Consider the following 22,134-nt stretch of genomic DNA (forward strand, 5'->3'; position numbering starts at 1 on the left):
TCAGTCTCTCAGTCTTGTCTGACTCTTTGCGACCCCATGAATCACAGCACGCCAGGCCTCCCTGTCCATCACCAACTCCCGGAGTTCACTCAGACTCATGTCCATCGAGTCAGTGATGCCATCCAGCCATCTCATCCTTGGTCGTCCCCTTCTCCTCCTGCCCCCAATCCCTCCCAGCATCAGAGTCTTTTCCAATGAGTCAACTCTTCACATGAGGTGGCCAAAGTACTGGAGCTTCAGCTTTAGCATCATTCCTTCCAAAGAAATCTCAGGGCTGATCTCCTTCAGAATGGACTGGTTGGATCTCCTTGCAGTCCAAGGGACTCTCAAGAGTCTTCTCCAACACCACAGTTCAAACGCATCAATTCTTCAGCGCTCAGCCTTCTTCACAGTCCAACTCTCACATCCATACATGACCACAGGAAAAACCATAGCCTTGACTAGACGGACCTTAGTCAGCAAAGTAATGTCTCTGCTTTTGAATATGCTATCTAGGTTGGTCATAACTTTTCTTCCAAGGAGTAAGCATCTTTTAATTTCATGGCTGCAATCACCATCTGCAGTGATTTTGGAGCCCCCCAAAATAAAGTCTGACACTGTTTCCACTGTTTCCCCATCTATTTCCCATGAAATGATGGGACCAGATGCCATGATCTTCATTTTCTGAATGTTGAGCTTTAAGCCAACTTTTTCACTCTCCTCTTTCACTTTCATCAAGAGGCTTTTTAGCTCCTCTTCACTTTCTGCCATAAGGGTGGTGTCATCTGCATATCTGAGGTGATTGATATTTCTCCCAGCAATCTTGATTCCAGCTTGTGTTTCTTCCAGTCCAGTGTTTCTCGTGATGTACTCTGCATATAAGTTAAATAAGCAGAGTGACAATATACAGCCTTGACGTACTCCTTTTCCTATTTGGAACCAGTCTGTTGTTCCATGTCCAGTTCTAACTGTTGCTTCCTGACCTGCATACAGGTTTCTCAAGAGGTAGGTCAGGTGGTCTGGTATGGCCATTTCTTTCAGAATATTCCACAGTTTATTGTGATCCACACAGTCAAAGGCTTTGGCATAGTCAATAAAGCAGAAATAGATGTTTTTCTGGAACTCTCTTGCTTTTTTGATGATCCGGTGGATGTTGGCAATTTGATCTCTGGTTCCTCTGTCTTTTCTAAAACCAGCTTGAACATCTGAAGTTCACGGTTCACGTATTGCTGAAGCCTGGCTTGGAGAATGTTGAGCATTACTTTACTGGCCTGTGAGATGATAGGTAGAATATAAAACACTTGACAAGGTGAGAAAGAGTCTGTAGAATAATGGAAAAAAACTGTGTTGTAGAACTTTTAATGGAAGGGCTTCCCAGATGGCACAATGGTAAAGAATCCACCTACCAATGCGGGAGACGCAAGAGACGTGGGTTCAGTCCCTGATTTGGGAAGATTCCCCTGGAGGAGGGAATGGCAACCCAATCCAGCATTCTTGCCTGGAAAAGCCCACAGATAGAGGTGCCTTGGGGCTACCTGCCCTCACCATTCCTTGTCTGTCCATTCTTTTGAGTGGGCACTGGGCAATATGTGTTCATGCCTTGGCTGTGGCTCACTGGATCACAAGTGGACACTGGACGAACCAGAGGGACCCACACCTCAGCTGGCCAAGCACTTGCAAGGTATATCTTATCTTGAGAAAGAGGATCTGGGTCAATTAGGTTTTCACTTCTAAGGATCTAAACTCAGAGTAAGCCCCAGGCAGGAGCCAGTATTGTATTAAAAGATCAAGTAAGACCAAGCAGCAATAAGCTTCCCAGAGACACGCAGATACCAAAATTAAAGAGGAAGCCAATGGCTAGGGAAGAGACTGGGACTGAAACGATGGTCCTGGGGCAGCCTAGAATCTGATGCTTCCCGAGGCCTGCCTGCTCAGCACTTTCTGGGTTCCTATGAGTCCTCCCTCTATGTTCTTACACATATGCATTCCTCCTTCTTTTATTTTTTATTGGGACCATTTTTAAAGTCTCTATTGAATTTGTTACAAAACTGTTTCTGTTTTATGTTTTGGTATTTGGGCCACAAGGCATATAGGATCTTAGCTCCCTGACCAGGGATCAAACCTGCACCCCTTGCATTGGAAGGCAAAGTCTTAACCGCTGGACCACCAGGGAAGTCCCTGATTCCTCCTTCTTTTGAATGTCGGTGTCTCCTTGGCATTCACTTCTAAAAGTCAAACCTGGTTCCTGGAAACATCACAGTGAGTTAACGCCCCTGGGAGCAGCTTTCCATCAGTGACTGATGGGAAGATGGTAGACAAATACCCCAGCTTCCTTGTCCCTTGGCTGGGAAATCCCTGGGGTGTATCTGCACTGTCTACCAGAGTTCCCAATCAATTAAGTCTTGGCTGCCCACACTGGTAACTAGCTTGATAATTCACCTTTCTCTGGCTTCACTCCCCTGTTAGTGCTTCCTGGGATCATCTTTTAAATATATGATTTGTCCTTGAATCCTTGTCTCCAGGTCTGATCGGAGGGAGGAGAGTTTCAACACAAAAGAGAATCTAGGTTATCTATACTTTTATGCTTAAAAAGAAAGAAAAATTAGTCTTGATCCACTGATTACTTTCTAGTCCTTTGCTTTAGATGGTAGACAGATTCTAGAACAATACCCTGAAGAGACCAAATTTGCTCATCAGACAGAATGCAAGATTTTTTTCTCAAGAGAACCAGTGATTAATTAGATCATTTTTTGTACAAACACGATGAATTTATATGCACACACACTGTGCTCAAGTGCTTCTTCCTTTAAATATGTAAACAAGGCTACTTGGATTAATTCTGGTTACAGGGATCAGAACTAAGAACTGCCTCATAAATCAGTAGGCCCCTAAGAGCCTTTTAAGCCTGCAGTTATATTTTAGGGGGAAGGATGTGATTTATGAAATTTATCAAGTTCTGTAGGAATGAGTCATTTTCTAATATTATTCTACTGTATTTCCATATATACTTGGGCTTTCATTTTAAAAATTTAAATAGTTTCACATTGCTACCACTACCATTCCACCAAAGACTGCTAGTACTCTATGCCACATGCCACATTGGCTGTATTTCTGAAAGCAGTATAGAAGGTAGTTTTATTCCTTTCCTCCCCTCTCACCATCCCCCAGCAAAATAGAAACACTCTGCATATGCATAGGATTTGTTGGGGTTTGGGGAGATTGGAGGGAGGACAGGAAGGGAAATATTTAGAATTTAAATTTCCCTTGGTATTGGATCTGGATCCCGCAATATATTTTCCCCTTCCTGAATAAAACATACTAAGAGTGCTGAGCATTTGCCAACATGCTTCAATGACTATTGGGCTTCCCTTGTGGCTCAGCTGGTAAAGAATCTGCCTGCAATGCTGGAGACCAGGGTTCAATCCCCAGGTTGGAAAGATCCCCTAGAGAAAGGAAAGGCTACCCTCTCCTGTAATGTGGCCTGGAGAATTCTATGGACTGTATAGTCCACGGGGTTGCAAAGAGTCGGATACAACTGACTTTCACTTTCATTGACTATTAAATTTACACATGGATAAAAGTAAGGAAGCTATAAAAACAGTCATATCATCATACAATTGAAGGCAAAGTGGGCAACATTCAGTGAAGAATGAAAAGAAATGACCACTGATTCACTAATTATGCTAAAAATATTTACTGAACATCTACAATACACAAAACTTCATAAAGCTTCATAAAATTGACAGTGATATATAGATCAAAGATGCCTAGATTAAGCCCTCATTGAGCTTACATTCTAGTAAGACAAGTAGCACAGGTACTGAAATAACTTTAAAAGGAGGTAGAAAGGGATGGGAATCAAAAATACTGAGAAAATGCTATAAAGTTTTGAAAAATGCTTGCCATTTAGCAAAAAAGATAGAGAAAGTTTCAAGTATTCATAGAATGTGGTCCTCCCAAAATACAGGAGGAGTTACAGAAAGTTGGTTGAGTTCTGCATCTTCTCACCAGTTGCTACGGATAGAAAATGAACCGGACTACTCCTGGTATCCAGATAAAAGAGGAAACCAAGAAATTTGTTGAAAGTACCTACCTGTGTCCTCTTTAAACTCTTAAAATAGACCAACCGAACCATGATCTATGCAAGTTCAAGTTCAAGTGAAGTATTACTAAAAAAAAGTAACATCACATAGTATTTCCACCAATGGTAATATTGCAGCAATAGGTGACCTCAACAACAGGGCAGTTATTTATTAAGTAGCCAGTACCCCTGCAACAGGGCTAGCTACCAAGTGGTTACAGATTTGGAGCGTTGCTTCGAGGACAAGTCTGGCCCCAGGAAAAGGTAACAGATGAACCTATGCAGCTGCATACTAGGGTCACATGATAGCACTTCGGGGAAAAGAGTGATAGGAAGCAGAACTGAGAATTGTCCTGCACAAAGAGCAAAGGTTAACTAGCCTAGAACATTCTAGTGATGTCACAGTGACCTGACAACATGATCTGGGGCGGGCCAGGCAGAAAGGGAGAAAGCTGGTTGCTGGCAGTGGCTCTAACTATTTTAATTTAATAACTATTTCATTTTAATTTTCTTCCCGTCTTTATCCCTGGGGCTTCTTTCGTGTCATGAGAATTCTCCCTTTCCACTGCACCACATGCAAGCCTCTGTGAACGGGATTTTTCTGGGCATTGTGAGTCAGAACATCTCTGACATCCTCTGATTCATTTCGGTTGCTATCTATGGCTACAGAACGTGGATGAGGAAAGATCTTTTAACAGAAACCAAACAAAATTTGGAGGCTATCCTAAGGCACCTGCAGAGGAATAACAAAACCAGCTAACTAATGTCATCGAGTAAAGAGCCTACCTTCCATTAAGTAATGTGTTTGCAGACCTTTGCGTTATAGGGATAGGAACTTACCTGGTGGCTCAGTGGCTAAGACTCTGTGCTCCCAATGCAGGGGGAGCGGGGTTCTACCCCTGATCAAGAAGCTAGATCCCACATGCAGCAACTGACAGCTCCTATGACATAACTAAAGATCCTACATGCCACAATTAAGGCCCAGCGCAGCCAAATACATAAGCAAACATTTAAAAAATTGTAGGGATATACAAGGTTTTGAAGATTAAGGTACAGGGTACAAACAGGTATGAATGTAAAAATGAGAGTTTTCACTTTAGAGAAAATTGGTTATTTCATATTTGGGGGAAAATTCTGACTTAATTTGAAATTATATTAAGGGCAATTTTAATGCAAAATAGTGTTTACCCACTGGGGAAAACAGTCTGACAGTTCCTCAAAAAGTTAAACACAGAGTTAACAGGGACTTCCCTGGCGGTGCAGTCGTTAAGACTCTCTGCTCCCAATGCAGGCTGCGCGGGTTTGATTCCTGATCAGAAAACTAAGATCCTGCATGCCGCATGACATGGCCAAAACAAACAAACAACAACAAAAAAATAGTGACAACATATGACCCAGCAACCCCACTCTTAGGTATTCCAAGAAAATGGAAAACATATGTCTTATGTCCATACAAAAAGTTGTATACATGTGTTCATACCAGCATTATTCTTAATAGCCTAGAGCAGAAGCAACCCAAATGTCCATCAGCTGATGAATAAATACACTGTGGTATATGCATACAATGGGATATTGCTCATCCATAAAAAGGAATGAAGTAGTGATACATGCTATAACACCAGTGAACTGTGAAAACATTATGCTAAGTGAAAGCAGCCACATACAAAAGGTCACTTGCTGTGTAATTCCAATTATAGGAAATGTCCAGAATAGGCAAATCCACAGAGACAGAACATAGACCAGGAGTTCCCAAGGGCTGGGGAGTGTTGGTAACAGGGGTGACTGCTAATGGTTACAGGGTCATTTTTTGGGGTGATGAACATGCTCTGGAATTAGATGGTGGTGATGTTTTTAGAAAAGGCAGAGGAACCAGAGATCAAATTGCCAGCATCTACTGGATCATCGAAAAAGAAAGAGAGTCCCAGAAAAACATCTATTTCTGCTTTATTGACTATGCCAAAGGCTTTGTGTGGATCACAATAAACTGTGGAAAATTCTGAAAGAGATTGGAATACCAGACCACCTAACCTGCCTCTTGAGAAACCTACATGCAGGTCAGGAAGCAACAGTTAGAACTGGACATGGAACAACAGACTGTTTCCAAATAGGAAAAGGAATACGTCAAGGCTGTATATTGTCACCCTGCTTATTTAACTTCTGTGCAGAGTACATCATGAGAAATGCTGGGCTGGAAGAAGCACAAGCTGGAAACAAGATTGCCGGGAGAAATATCAATCACCTCAGATATGCAGATAACACTACCCTTATGGCAGAAAGTGAAGAGGACCTAAAAAGCCTCTTGATGAAAGTGAAAGTGGAGAGTGAAAAAGTTGGCTTAAAGCTCAACATTCAGAAAATGAAGATCATGGCATCTGGTCCCATCACTTCATGGGAAATAGATGGGGAAACAGAGGAAACAGTGTCAGACTTTATTTGGGGGGGCTCCCAAATCACTGGAGATGGTGATTGCAGCCATGAAATTAAAAGATGCTTACTCCTTGGAAGAAAAGTTATGACCAACCTAGATAGCATATTGAAAAGCAGAGGCATTACTTTGCCAACAAAGGTCCATCTAGTCAAGGTTATGGTTTTTCCAGTGGTCATGTATGGATGTAAGTGTTGGACTGTGAAGAAAGCTGAACGCTGAAGAATTGATGCTTTTGAACTGTGGTGTTGGAGAAGACTCTTGAGAGTCCCTTGGACTGCAAGGAGATCCAACCAGTCCATTCTGAAGGAGATCAGCCCTGAGATTTCTTTGGAAGGAATGATGCTAAAGCTGAAGCTCCAGTACTTTGGCCACCTCATGCGAAGAGCTGACTCATTGGAAAAGACTCTGATGCTGGGAGGGATTGGGGGCAGGAGGAGAAGGGGACGACCGAGGATGAGATGGCTGGATGGCATCACTGACTCGATGGACGTGAGTCTGAGTGAACTCCGGGAGTTGGTGATGGACAGGGAGGCCTGGGGTGCTGTGATTCATGGGGTCGCAAAGAGTCAGACATGACTGAGCGACTGAACTGAACTGAACTGATGTTTGCACAACTTTGTGAATATACTAAAACCCACAGAATTGTACATGATATAATGGTATATTTTTATGGCATGTGAATTATATCAATTTTTTAAATGTATGAAATATGTTTATTCACCAAGCACAGCATATAATATATACTAGAGAAACAAAGCCTGTTAAAACAATTTTCTTGCAAATAAGAACCTTACTACTTGGCAAAGAGAGATACGCAGACAGATAGATATAACCAAGCATTATGTTGTTGCTGTCATTCAGTGCTGAGTCGTATACAATTCTTTGTGATCCCATGGGCTGTAGCACGCCAGGCTCCTCTGCCCAAGGGATTTCCCAGACAAGGATACTGGAGTGGGTTGCCAAGCACAAGAGTGCATGAGGGTGTAAATACTTTTCCATAAATGGGCATTTGTGTGATATTCCCCAAAGAAGGGACATCTTGAGAAGATTCAAAGGAATGTTTCACATGAGGTGAATCTCAAACTAAACTAACCCATTGATAACCCATTGGTCTTCTGTTTTGTAGTGTTAAGCAGAGAGAAAGAAGGACAGTTCTTTATGTAATTCTACCACTAATTTATCTAACAGAACTGGCGAAAGTCATTTCACTTCTCTGGACCTCAGTTTCCCACTCCCGGTAGGAAGATGTTGATGTAACATGAAGGGCCCATGAATTCTGCTTCTACAGAGGATTTCTCCAACATATTGAGTGTGGTACCTTCTGGAAGTACAGAAAGAAATCATCACTCTCCTGCTACAACAAGAATAGTAAGCAGACTATGCAGTTGCCTTCCTATTGGCTGCCGTCATCATGCATCCAAGGGGCCATTCCAGATTCATGGCTGATTTACCAAGGTAACAGGCATCTATAATGATAAGCACTGGGTCATACCCCAGATTCACTGGGATCAAATGATGCTTAATCAAGGATTTCTATGAAGGTAGGCCACTCTTAGGAAGAATCAAAAAAAATTTTAAGCCAGGAAAAAATATCTGAATGCTAAACAATAAAACAGATTCCCTTATTTTCTAACTTCAAATAAAATCAGTTTTTAAGTACATATAATTAAAACTAATGGGGGCATTTCAGCATATTCAGTTACTCAAGGAAGCAAATTAGATGGGAACATCTTCCTGTGAAAATAAATTACTCATCCATTTTCCTAGACCCAAAAAGTAAATAAATAAAAACAAAGAAACACATCAAAACATTAAGGCTAGACCAGGCAGAGAGAGGCCATGAATGAAGTGAAAAATGTCTTCTTTTTTCTTTTCAATCTCATTTCACTGGAATATTTTCTTTCTGCTCATACTCTGGGTATGTTTTTTCTATTTTGCAGCTCAAATCCTACTTTCTATTTCCCTGGCCACTCCCAGGTCCAGGTTATCTTGCCTTGCTTGGAAAACTAATTGCATTTATTACCTAAGAATTTATTTTGCTTCTCCCACATTTGAGCAGGAGAGAAGAGGAAAGGGGGAAAAGTTCTTGAGCAGCTACTAATGCTAGTTTATCCTCTTCTTTCATATTTCTATTTTATTTCAGTCCTCACACCATTATAGCCATATGGTAGTATTATCCACATTTGACAAGTGATAAAACTAAGGCTCAGAAACATGAAGTATTGCGTCTAAGTCACAACATCTAAAACATATGGGGCTGAATTTTGAACTTGGCAGGGTAGCCTGACCCCGCAGCCCCGGAACTTGTGGTCACTACACCAAACTGCTTCTTCCAACCTCGGCTACTTGAAGGGAGGGGATAATTTTAAGCCCACTGTATTCTAACATAGTGATTTGATTTCTACAAGCATCAATTTATTCCTTTACTCATACACTTACAGTCTTTTTCCATGCCAGGTACTAGCATAGAGTAAAAATTGAAATGTGGCTCCCTCCACACTCTCAGAGAGGACTTCACAGTGTACTAAATAAGACAGGCCTATAAACAGGCAGCTGGAACAGAGTTCTCACAGAGTTCATGCATGGGATAAATACATCACAGAGAGGATGAGGCAAGAGGTAAGACAAGCCTGCCCAGAGGAGGAAAAGCTTAATGCAAATTCCACCTGAGAGTCCGAGGAACAAGGAAGGCTACACCAGGCAGCCGAACATAACACAATGAGACCCAAGGTGAAAAGGCCCTTGAGACATCTGTGACAGACATCTGCTGTGAGTATTGTTGGGGTGGGGTAATGGTTGAACACGGTAGAAAGGCTGGGTCTGACCGTCAAGGGCTTGAAGTTCTGATTCTGGGAAATATGATTAAACTAATGGAACAGGAGCTTGGGAAGTTAACAGGGGTTATAGATAACTATAAATCGATGGGGAAATGCTGGCTGTCTAATGCTTTGCATGCATGCTAAGTCGCTTCAGTCAAGTCCGACTCTTTGCAACCCATGGACTGTGTCGCCTGCCAGGCTCCTCTGCCCATGGGATCCTCCAGGCAAGAATACTGGAGTGGATTGTTATTTCCTCCTCCAGGGGATCTTCCCAACCCAGGGATCGAACCTGCATTACAACTCCTGGGGCCCTGGCATTACAGACAGATTCTTCACCACTGAGCCACTGGGACAGCCCTAATGATTTACCACGTATTAAACAGCTGAAAACCGAATCTCTCCTTCCATGCCCTCCCAAGATTTAGAATAAACCACTCATTATCATTTCCCACCTCAAGAGACTAGGGAACCACTTCCCGTCAACAAACGACGAGGCCCTGGCAGCCGGGTGTGGTGGAGGAACGAAGACCATGGCTGAGGGCATCGCCTTGCCAACGCCGGATGCCTGTCACTGCTTTGCGTCCAAACAGCCACTCATGCAGCTGGCAGCGAGGACAGCAGGGCTGACGGGAGGAACCAGATATTGCTCCTTGTCACAGCTTCTGGGAAACATTTTTTATGGCCAGAAGTCAAACACCGCTCTCCGATTTAAGGTGGGGTGGATAGGGGTCTTCACCATTGAGTCTGAGATTTGCTAAGTATTTAAAACATTTTTCCAACAGAGCATCTCAGTAACACCAAGAAGATGCAATAGGAAAGCCCCACAGAGCTTTGGGAGATACGCTCCTCAAACAGTGGACAACAAAGTCCCTTTTTAGCCTTTGACAGTGCCCAAGACCTTTCCCTAGCCCTTTGACATCAATGTCTGACCCATGGGGATGGGACTGATGACAGCAAATGGGATGAGAAGGGACTTGAAAGTTAGAGAACCACATGAGTTACATGCCATGAACATATAACAAAACAGGAAACAACAATGTATTTATCACCTATGATGTTCTCTTAGTGACACAGTAAATCTCAGAATACTGAAGTGAGTAGCCTTTCCCTTCTCCAGGGGATCTTCCCAACCCAGGGACTGAACCCAGGTCTCCTGCATTGCAGGCAGATTCTTTACCAGCTGAGCCACAAGGGAAGCCCCTTAGGGAGACAGACCATTCCAAATGAAGACAGACCTAGGAGGGGTACAGAAGATAATAGAGGGGACACAGCAGGTCCCTGAACCAGAGCAAAATCACCTTCTACTTTAGGGGATATGAACTGCTTTACCAGGGAGGGGACTGTCAATTCTGTTTTGGTCACTGGTATTCAGTCCAGAACTTTCTGCTTTGGGATGTAGACTCAGCTGACAACATAATCATTGAATCCTTTCATTATAACCTTAGGGCTTTTGATAACAGTGCCAGTCTCTTCTTGTTTGTTTGCTGAGAAGGTAATTGAGCCAAATATGCCTCTTCCATTTGTACTGGACCCAAAAGCTCAGGAGGTCAGAGAAACACACGTTCAGAAACTTACTCTAAGTTTCTACTGGAAGGTGATGAGAAAACCCCATACAGAGAACTTGTAATCATGAACTAGGAAAAGAAAATGTTTGCTAATTTTCCTTGAAAAAACAATTTATTTGATAAGAGAATCTTCAGATCTGAGTTATTAAAGTACTTCATTAGTACTATTATTTACAAAATTAAAGTGTGCCAAAGATGAGCAATTTCTATGGATGACCTGACCTTAAGCTCCCGGATTGAGGCCTTACAGTATCATGGTTTAAGACCATGAACTTGGGTGTCAGGCCAACCTGAGTCCAAATCTAGCTTTCACTTAGTACCTATGTGACTTTTAGCACGTTTCTTAACTGCATATGCATCACTCTCCTCATCTGTAAAATGAAAATGAAAGTAGTACTTGCTTTGTTGAGTTTTTAAGAATGTTAAATGGGAAAGGTTATAAAGCACTTGACATGATGTTGGACACACAGCAGGCCCTCAGTGAATGACCCTGGTTCTAATGGTATGGCATCCATGATCAGAGATAACAATCAGATCCACACGCAGAGATAACAATCAGATCCACACGCAGAAGCTATTTTTTACGTTCACTTATCTATTTGCTTTGTCTACACATCCAGTTTCTTGCCAATTCCTTTCCTGTTCTGAAATGCGGAAAACAGTTCCTTCTCTAGTGACTTCCAGGGGTTGTTTTGAGCATGACAAAGGAGAGAGACATATAGGTGGAGCCCTGCACAGCTCAAAACAGGAGTGAGTACCAGACAAAAACAGGAAGTTGCGGCATCTTGAGGTCCTTCTGGCAGCTGCAGGAGGCCTCTGCCAAATATCCCTGAGTATCCTGCCAGGAGCTGCCCCTGAGCACTGTGGGGCTTTGCTTACACAGGAACACAGATGTCTACAGGAGGAGGGGCTTCCTTCAAGCACCTGTCCTAAATAGGATACTTCAAATTCACATAGTGGCTTCCTGGGAACCCCACTTCCTGTGCTGTGTGTATACTCCTGGGCCCCAGCAGCCCTGGAAACTGGACTTCTGTTGGTTTACAGCCATGGAAGACAAACAATAAAAATGATTGCTTTCAAAATAATGAATGATTTCATTGTACTTTTATTATAGTTAAAATTTAATGGGTGCTTGTGTGTGTCACTATAGCAAACACCTCTGATGTGCATGTTCTCATTTAATCCTTATAATCAGTGCTACCCTTAGATTCAAGCAAGCACAGGTCCTGGCCCTAAACCATACCTTCCTCAAAAATGTCTAAGTCCCCATCACGAAGCTGCAGAACCAACACTGGAACTGGAATTATTGTTATATTAACACTAAACATCCTTATGTTTTAAAAAAAACTAAGTCCCTAGAGAATGAACTTATGTTGCTGGGTTGGGGGGAAAGATGGAGGAAAGGCATAGTTAGGGAGCTTGGGACAGACAAGTACACACTGCTACATTAAAAATGGATAACCAGAAAGAACGTACTGTAGAGCACATGGAACTCTGCTCAATGTTATGTGGCAACCTGGAAGGGAGAGCACTTTGGGAGAGAATATATAAATGTATACATATGGTTCAGTCCCCTCGCTGTTCACCTGGAACTATCACTGCATTGTTAATTGGCTATATCCCAATACAGGCGCTTCCCTGGTCGCTCAGCTGGTAAAGAACCTGCCTGCCAATTCAGGAGAAGCAAAAGACAGGGGTGTGACCCCTGCGTTGGGAAGATCCCCTGGAGAAGGAAATGGCAACTCCTTCCAGTATTCTTGCCTGGAAAGTTCCATGGACAGAGGAGCCTGGTGGACGACAGTCCATGCGGTCGCAAAGAGCTGGACATGACTGAATGCACGTGCACACACATATCCCAATACAAAATAAAAAGGTTTTTTTAAAAAATAAAGACATAGGAAAAATATATCTAAATCTCTTCTGGTGCCTTGGCTGGAGCCAGCAGTGCTATCTAGGCAGGGCAGTCCAGCCTCCTCTTTGGAGCTCTCTCTGATGATCCTCTGTGTTCCTCCCCTGCTGTGCAGGGGGGTTGACCAGATGCCTGGAGCCACTCTAGCCAGCCTGGGCCCTGGAGTCAGCTCAATTCCAGGAGGGGAGTTCGGTGAACAATCACTCTCTGAGGCTGGCATGGTGTTTTTTAACCGTGATTGAGCAGGGTTGGACTGCTGACACATTGACTCGGAGTGACTAAAACTCTTTATATAAACAGGATCTCCACAAAAACTATTTGCCCAGGAACCCATATGCCGGGGAATGGACCTGCTCATGCAATCATGTGAAGTGTGCATTCTTCTGCATACCTTACAGATGGGGAAATTGTCACTTGGAGACATTAATTTCCCAAAAACAACACATTGAATAAGTTGAAGAGTTGGAACTCAAATTCTGAAATGTCCAATCCCAAAGCCACACACTGAACTAATCCCCCAGATTTCCTTATCTGCCCCCAATAAGATACCAATACCCTAGAGAAGGTTACATTTTCCTTTACCTAGGCTCTCTTTGATACTGTCTATTCTCTTGCTCCCCTGTGATTGAAACTACTGACAAGCCATTGTCCAGCACACTCTCCTTTGGCCACAGGTTACCTGGTCTCCTCCTGACTTCCTGCCTTCTCTACTGGCAGACCTTATCTCTTTCATGAGCATCAACAGCTCATTCCAGAAACATTTAATTTGAATCTCTTTTAGTAGAGTCATTGAACAGAAGCACCAAATTCATTCATAACTGTTAGTTCCAGAGGAAAGCTACATGTTTTATTTTTACCCCTAATTGATGAATTAACTTTTTTAACTCAATAAAGGGACTTTAGGTATCCACCAGCATGGGAATCCAATATTTAAGAGAGGTGCCCTAAACTACTACAATATGCATGGTCAGCTGGCTCTGAACCAATTTCTCTTAGAGTGGCTTGTAAGAGGCCTGAGGACAGAAGTCATGATTTCCCTATCCCTACTCCTTGCTCCCCTGAAAAGGATGAGCCTGGAGTAGTGAAATGAAGACAGTTAAAGAGTGAGAGAGTCAAAGAGCTGTCAGCATCTGTCAGATCAGTATCCTGTCCTGCCTTAGCACTGATCTCCTAGCCAACCTCTTGGTGAATTGCATGATGTATGAATTGTATCTCAGTTTGCTGTTGTTCAGTCACTCAATCGTGTCTGACTCTTTGCAACCCCATGGACTGCAGCACACCAGGCTTTCCTGTCCTTCACTATCTCTAGGAGATAGTTTACTCAAACTCATTTCCACTGAGTCAATGATGCCATCCAACCATCTCATCCTCTGTTGTCCCTTTTTCCTCCTGCCCGCAATCTTTCCCAGCATCAGGGTCTTTTCCAATGAGTCAGTTCTTCACATCAGGTGGCCCAAGTACTGGAGCTTCAGCTTCAGCATCAGTCCCTCCAGTGAATATTCAGGACTGATTTCCTTTAGGATTGACTGGTTTGATTTCCTTCCAGTCCAAGGGACTCTCAATAGTCTTATCCAGCACTGCAGTTCAAAAGCATCAGTTCCTCAGTGCTCAGTCTTCTTTATGGTTCAACCCTCACATCCATACATGACTACTGGAAAAACCATAGCTTTGACTAGACAGACCTTTGTCAGCAAAGTGATGCCTCTGCTTTTTAATACACTGTGTAGGTCTGTCATAGCTTTCCTTCCAAGGAGCAAGAATTTCAATAAAGCATCTCAATATCTCAATAAAGCTGTTCAAAAATTAATTGAAAACAGAACACCCCACTATAAGTTAACGCCCTTCCCTGACCTAGCCTTAATCCAATTGTGCCATCCTCTCTAGCAAAGAATTATCCGGTACATATTCTGTTTTCTTGCTCTTTGGGGTCATCTTCACATGTTTATAGGGACCATGTCTAATAGCCTTCTACTTCCATTCTAGTACTGATTTTGACATGGAGTGAGCAGTTGGGTCGGTGTCATCTTCTCAATAAAGAAATCATAATTTCCAAGTCTGAGAACTCTTAAGTGTAATAACTCTTATCCTCAGACTGGGCTTTCTCAACTTCTTTCCCAGGCCGATAGATAAGTGACCACTTTCTAATAAGCTTCACTGAAAAGAAACCTCAACAAGTTGTCTCAACATTTTACATCCTTTCTTTTTCTTTTCTTTTTAAATATTTCATAAGTATACCTAAGGCAATTAACACAATTTAGATTTCAACTTCACTTAGGTCCTTTTTTACTAGTAATAATCTGTTGCCTTGACTATTTCTTTTCCATTCATCCTATATTATATGAAAGAAAATCATCTATCATCAATAGAGATCTTTCTTTTCCAACTCTTTGCAACCCCATGGACTGTAGCCTGCCAGTCTCCTCTGTCCATGGAATTTTCCAGGCAAGAATACTAGAGTAGGTTACCATTTCCTACTCCAGGGGATCTTCCCAATCCAAGGGATTGAACCCACATCTCTCACATCTCCTACCTTGGCAGGTAGATTCTTTACCACTGTGCCACCTGGGAAGCCCTCTTTTCCATCACACTTCCTGTTATAGATGGTATTAGTACAAAGAGTACAAAGAGCTGCCTCATTGGAAAAGACCCTGATGCTGGGAAAGATTGAGGGCAGGAGGAGAAGGGGACAACAGAGGATGAGATGGTTGGAGGGCATCACTGACTCAACGGACATGAGTTTGAGCAAACTCCGGGAGCTGGTGAAGGACAGGGAAGCCTGGCGTGCTGCAGTTCACGGGGTCACAAAGAGCCAGACAGGATTGAGTAACTGAACTACAACAAACTACCAAATTTGGGAAGAGACGTATTTGTTACCGAGATCGTAAAATCATGGACAAAAATACCCTCAGAATTTAGTACCATGACTGTACTTCTGTTACATCCTCCTTTCCTCCCACCCTCACCCCATTAATTATATATCCAGGATAGTGTTTCTTTTGAAGAATACATAATGGAAGAATGGTTCTAGACAGTACTTTACTACTTATGCCAATCACAAAACACAAAGCCATGTCCAGAGTGGGCTCTTTTACTTACCAAGAGGATCAAGGTTGCTCAACAAGTGCTCAAACGTGCAGTAGAGGTCAGGATGTAGATACAACAAGTGAGTGAGAGTGGCCCGCCTGTGAGTGGGGGAGGGGCTCCCAGGGAAACTCACATCCTCGACAACCAGTCTCCTTTTGCAGCAGCCCCTGGTGCTGGTTTTCTCAGATGAGGTGGCTTTGCCTTTCCTCGAGTTGCACAATTTCCCCAGGGACTTTAAACCAAAGAAGCAAGGCATTTCGGCACAGCTTGCAAAAAAATGAGAAATAGATACCAGGCTCCCAAGAAGCGGTGCTTCTCCACAACTCTCCTGACTCCTTGTTGTATTTTTTTCCTCTCACTGCCCAGCAAAGAAGATTAAGGAAGATGTATTTAAGTGATTACCTTCAAAGGCTTAGGTACTGCCCTGTATATACAGATGATCAGGTTAAAAAAAAAATAACTACCAGGAACTCAAGACTATTTTAGTCTGAGACATGAATGAATAGTTAAAAATCAGATTAATATCCAGAGCAAGAGAAAGGACATAGCTTCAGTAGCAAAAAGGATTCACCCACAGACATTCCTAGGATATTCAATATCATCTGGTAAGAGTGCTGTGAATAGGCATATCTATTGATATGAATCAAAAAATGCATATCAGAAAAAATTCAGGATGATAATTCCAAGTTCTCTTGTGTTTTAGCTCTCATGGAGGAGAGAGCTCAAGAAAAGTTCTTCAGCTGCAACGAATAACCAAGTTAGCTCCAGGCCACAGTAAATAATCCTTCTCATTTTCTACAGGGAAACTCCTCCCCTCCCCCTGGTGTCATGAAAATCCTTCAGGCTCCTTCCATTAATCCAATGATAATAATATTCTTAACATTGTTTCACATGTTTTCTGCTACTGCAGAATCTCTAGCAGAATCACATGATGAGAGAGAATTACCATGAAGATGGCTGCATGAATTAATAAAGTTATAAGTGAGCAGCAGCATCACACAATTAGCCTGCTGATGTACAAAGCACCAAATGTACAAAGCCTGATAATGAGTATTTACCCTTGACATCCGCTCAGTCGGGTTAATAAGCACATGTGACCAAAATACCACACAAGAGTCACAAGTCAGTGTGAATAAAACCACACTCCTTCTCCTGTCATTGGGATATTATATTCTAAAAGCACTTTCTTTTCAATAAAACCCTTATACACTTTAAATAGGATAGAATTATAGAGCTGGAAAGGTCTTCAAAGATAAGCTACTCCAATGGTTCACAAATATCACTGCACACAAGAATTTTCTCTAGAACTTTTGAAAAATACAGAGACTGGGGCACGAGCTCAGACCTCTAAATGAGATTCTTTGGGGGTAAGGCCCAGTATTACTCAAAGTTCCCCAGATCAGGACCAACATTCAGGAAACAGGGAACTTCTCTAGGCCTTTAATTTTAAGGTGCAGAAGGTAAGCCTTAGGGATGCTAACTGGCTTTCCCAGGACAAAACAGCACATCCAGATGGAGTCACGTCTGATTCCTAAGCTATAACTGTTTCTATCACAGGCATCAGGTCTTTCCATAAAGCTATAGAGGGATGAAGGAGAGAAAAGAATTATTTGCTTCTTTTATTGAGGAGAGTGAAAAAGCTGACTTAAAAACTCAACATAAAGAAAAAAGATCATGGCATCTGGACCCATCACTTCATGGCAAAGATATAAGGAAAAAGTGGAAGCATTGACGGATTTTATTTTCTGGGGCTCCAAAATCACACAGCAGATGGTGACTGCAGCCACAAAATTAAAAGATGCTTGCTCCTTGGAAGGAAACCTATGACAAACCTAGACAGTATAATAAATAGCAGAGATATTACTTTGCTGACAAAGGTCCATATACTCAAAGATATGGTTTTTCCAGTAGTTATGTATAGGTGTGAGAATTGGACCATAAAGAAGGCTGAGTGCTAAAGAACTGATGTTTTCGAATTGTGGTACTGGAGAAGGCTCTGTGAGTCCCTTGAACAGCAAGGAGATCAAACCAGTCAATCCTAAAGGAAATCAACCCTGAATATTCATTGGAAAGACTGATGCTGAAGCTGAAATTCCAATACTTTGGCTACCTGATGCAGAGAACTGACTCAATGGAAAAGCTCCTGATGCTGGGAAAGACTGGAACAGAGAAGGGGGCGGCAGAGGGTGAGTTGGTTAGATAACATCATCAACTGAATGGATATGAATTAGAGCAAACTCCAGGAGACAGTGGAGGATAGAGGAGCCTGGCGTGCTGCAGTCCATGGGATCTCAAAAAGTTGGACACAACTTAGCAACTGAATAACAATCTTTAATGCAGGATTTGGCAACAGAGTTCAAGAACCAGAGAATTCAAATTTGCTAGAATGATTCTAAGCCAATGGGAAGCACAGTGAGAATAGAGATAGACTGCCCCAGAGGCATACAGATTGGGCCGGAGATACAGAGGGTGGAAGTGTGGAAGCTTCTGGTACTGTAGTCACATGGTGAAATTTCTCTTCTTAAATTTGGAGAATTAAGTCCTATATCAACATTGCCCCCAGAAAAAAATCCTTCCAAGATATTCCTCTAAAAACAGCATTCAAAGTAGGTAAAACAGGGTGTGCTTCCCTGCTGGCTCAGCGGTAAAGAATCCACCTGTAATGCAGGAGACGTGGATTCAATCCCTGGGTTGGGAAGATCCCCTGGAGAAGGAAGAGGCTGGCTACCCACTCCAGTATTCTTGGGCTTCCCTGGAGGCTCAGACAGTAAAGAATCCACTTGCAATACACAAGACCTGGGTTTGATCCCTGAGTTGGGAAGATCCCCTGGAGGAGGAAATGGCAACCCACTCCAGTATTCTTGCCTGGAGAATCCCATGGACAGGGGAGCCTGGAGGGTTACAGTGCATGGGGTCACAAGGAGTCAGACACGACAGAGTGACTAAATGACAACAAACACGCTGTATGTGTTCTATTTCTTGTTTATTTCAAAGAGCCTTGGGCTGTACAATTAAGATATTTTATCAAATGTTTCCAAAGTGTGGCTCCTAAACCAATCTGTTTAAAACACAGATGCCTGAGGCCCTGTAGACTTACTAGGTTCTTTTATGTTTTTTTAATAAACATATTAGTGTCAGAACCTCTGCCCTAAACCATTGATTCCTTCTTCCTGTGGTTAGTTTCCTATAGGACTGCTCTTTGCAAACTGAGAACCTGAGAAGATCTATCTGCTTACATGTTTGTTCACACGGTCCCTTTGTGAAACATATATACATGCTTATATAGAGAAGCCAGACATAGTCACTCAAAACATAGGCTCTAGGATACACTAATGATTCACAAACATAGGCTTTAGACAGATTATTATAATTTTTTAAATCCAGCATCTTTCTATGCCAAAAGTATAACTATTCTATAACAAAGCTGTCCCGCCTTCTTGCTCCCTAAACTTGTCAAGCATTGCCCACTAAGACAAATCTTGTAGCACTGACTCCATCTCAATGCTTAGCTGTTATACCAGCAGAATCTAGTCAGGCCACTCCTAAATTTTTGGACAAGTTTATAGATGTATATATGTAGTTAAAAAGTGGCTATGTTCTGATAGACTATACAAGGGAAAAAATTTAATTCTCCTTCAATAAAAGGATTATATATAAGAAGTTTTATCTACTTAATGAATTTTAGATCAGGATGAATCATAAAGAATGCTGATGAGAATACCAGAGGTTGGTTTGCTCATAAAGACAGTCTGATTACATGTAAATGTGAGATGCTGACTTATTTTTCAGGTGGTGGAGAGAGAAGAATTCAGATACTAGCTGCTTGGGTGTTGGGGCCAGCAATGACAGTGGGCACCCAGGAGCTACATTCTACTTTGTACAGTGCCTAGAGTTCTTAGCTTAACCTCTTCCATGTAGCTCATTGTAAACACCCAGCAGAGGCCACACCTCCAGTATTAAAAATATTTTTTTCAGTGGAACCCACCTGACAGCCTTGAAAACACAGTATAGAGAAGATCCTTAAAGAAGCACCAGTGGATCTGTGTCTTCCACTGCTGTACCAACATCAGCCTCTTGTCACAGTTCATGTCAAATTAGTCACAGCATTTACAAAGGAGTGGAGTGGTTTCTGGGACAGTTCATGTGGTTATAAAAGAAGGCATCACAAGGCACTCGAAGCTAATGCTAACTACAAATGCATAATTTGTTTGAGTGGCCTGCATATCCTATCAGATAGGCATTCCTAACACTGCTAGCAACAGTTTCATTGCATCTAAACAAGCTCTTCTACGATAAGCAATGAAAAGAAACTGTCAGTGGCAAAATTAACCAAGAGCTTCAACCCAGCCCTGAGAGACCCTGGGCATTCTGCCTTTACACACTGTAGAGCCTCAATAGTGAGATGAACCCCAACCTCAGAGCCAAGCACTTTGGGGGTTACACAGTGCTTAGAGGACAGATGCCTTCACCACTCTTAATTCACCAGTCACAGGTCAATCCCTGCAGCAATTCTGTGCAAATGAATTCTGACTTTATTCCATGTAATGATTTAAGTCTTCATATTTTTCCAGGCAAATGTCCCTCCTCCACCTTTAAATCATCTGGTAAAATTTATCTCCTTTTTGATATGAAAAAAAAATTTTAAGAGAGAAAATTACATTGGGAAGGAAATCCAAAGCAGAGAGGATATATGTAAACATGTAGCTGATTCACTTTGCTGTATAGCATAAATTAACACAACATTGTAAAGCAACTCTACTCCAATAAAAATTTTTTAAATGCCAATTTTTTTAAATGCTAATTTTTATGGGATTTAGTTTTACAATGAATTTACAGCCTGCAGTTTCATCAGTGTCAAGGAGGTCGCTTGCTTTTCAGTTTGGGATTTTGTTTTAATCAGAAGTGAGCAAACACAAGAGCTCAGCAAATCCACTTGAAACACCTGCAGAAGCTCACAGTCTTCAGGATGGTCTTTGCTGCTGAGCAGAACAGAGTAAGTAGACAAACAGCAGTGTTTTAAGTGGGAGTACTCAGAAGAAGGGGCACCATCGAACTTCTAGATGGTGATGTCTTGACCCGGAGGGTCTCTCGCTCCAGCAGCTACACCTGTTCCCTGCTACCATCAAGTCTTAAGTTTAGTTCTCCTGCTGGTGGGCAACGTCAACCCTGTGCATCGCCTCCACAAAGCCCCATGCCTAACGGGTCTTACCCATCCCTCCAAAGCAGGCCGTGATTTTCTGAGCATACTGGCACAGGCTCCTGTCTGGGTAGGGCTCCTCTGGAAGACCTGCTTCGTCCATCACTCTGCAAGCAGCTGCCTCTCTTCCCGTAATGCCACCCATCCAAGACCTGCTCAAAACGGAACACGCAGCCAAGCCCCCTCTCCCATATCATGTCCATTAATAATTCAGATACTACATCAAATCTGCTGAGCATTCAGGATTGAGAGCACCAGGGCACTCTGTGGACCAAAGCTTAATTAGTTTAACAGACAGCAAGTGTCTCAGATTACCCTCTGACAATACACTTCATAGACAAGATTTCCAAACAGCCATGAGAGGCAGGCTTGGAATGCCTTCACGGAAGCAGCCACAGATGGGGATCGGCTTGGGAAGGGTCACACACATCCCCGGAGCTCAAAGCCCATATGGCTGCCACACGCATCTGTTTCATAGAACCAGAGTACTACATTAGTGACCGCAGATCCCAGCCCACCAGGCTGGGGTCTCCTTCAATTGCCAAAACTTCTGCTCTAAATACACCTCATCCTCCCCAACCTTTAACTATTTCTGTGCTTCTTCTCTTTTCCCGGCATATCTCAACCTTCTCCCACCTGATCTTTCGGAAAATCCACCTGTGCTTAAAAATGCAGCTCAACTGCTACCTTCTCTATCAAGGTTTCCCAAATCCCACCAGCTAGAATCAATTTCTTCCTGTCTTTGCTTCAAAAGCAGCTCTACTGTGGCATTTTTTAATACCCTGCTCTGTAACACAATTACCTGTAGACTGTCTTATTCCTGTTAGCTGCTAAGCTTTTGGACGGCAGGACTTTTGCCTCGGTCATCCTGTTTCCTTCACATAGGACTCTACACATACTAGCTGCTCCAGGCGTGCTTGGTCGCTCAGTCGTATCTGACTCTTTGCGACTCCGTGGACTGTAGCCTGCCAGGCTCTTCTGTCCATGGGATTTTCCAGGCAAGAATACTGGAGTGGGTCACCATTTCCTTCTCCAGGGGATCAAACCCAGGGACTGAACCTGCGTCTCTTAC

At 42.6% G+C, this 22,134-nt stretch overlaps 1 protein-coding gene across 22 annotated transcripts in view; it reads right to left on the bottom strand.

Moving 5' to 3' along the window:
- ABLIM1 (actin binding LIM protein 1) overlaps positions 1-22,134 on the bottom strand; it is a 335,325-nt gene that overhangs the window by 202,264 nt on the left and 110,927 nt on the right. The window contains exon 1 of one of the 22 annotated variants that reach the window (XM_040255075.1): positions 15,878-16,193. The exons of 20 other annotated variants lie outside the window; for them this stretch is intronic. In XM_040255075.1, coding sequence (XP_040111009.1) covers positions 15,878-16,121 — 244 coding nt within the window. In that variant the 5' untranslated portion in view covers positions 16,122-16,193. Of the gene's footprint in view, positions 1-15,877; positions 16,194-22,134 lie in introns of those variants that run through there. One more of the 22 variants, XM_040255076.1, reaches the window with a different exon arrangement.

The sequence above is a fragment of the Oryx dammah genome, unplaced genomic scaffold, assembly GCF_014754425.2.
Source record: "Oryx dammah isolate SB20612 unplaced genomic scaffold, SCBI_Odam_1.1 HiC_scaffold_14, whole genome shotgun sequence".
NCBI classification, from domain to species: Eukaryota; Metazoa; Chordata; class Mammalia; order Artiodactyla; family Bovidae; genus Oryx; species Oryx dammah.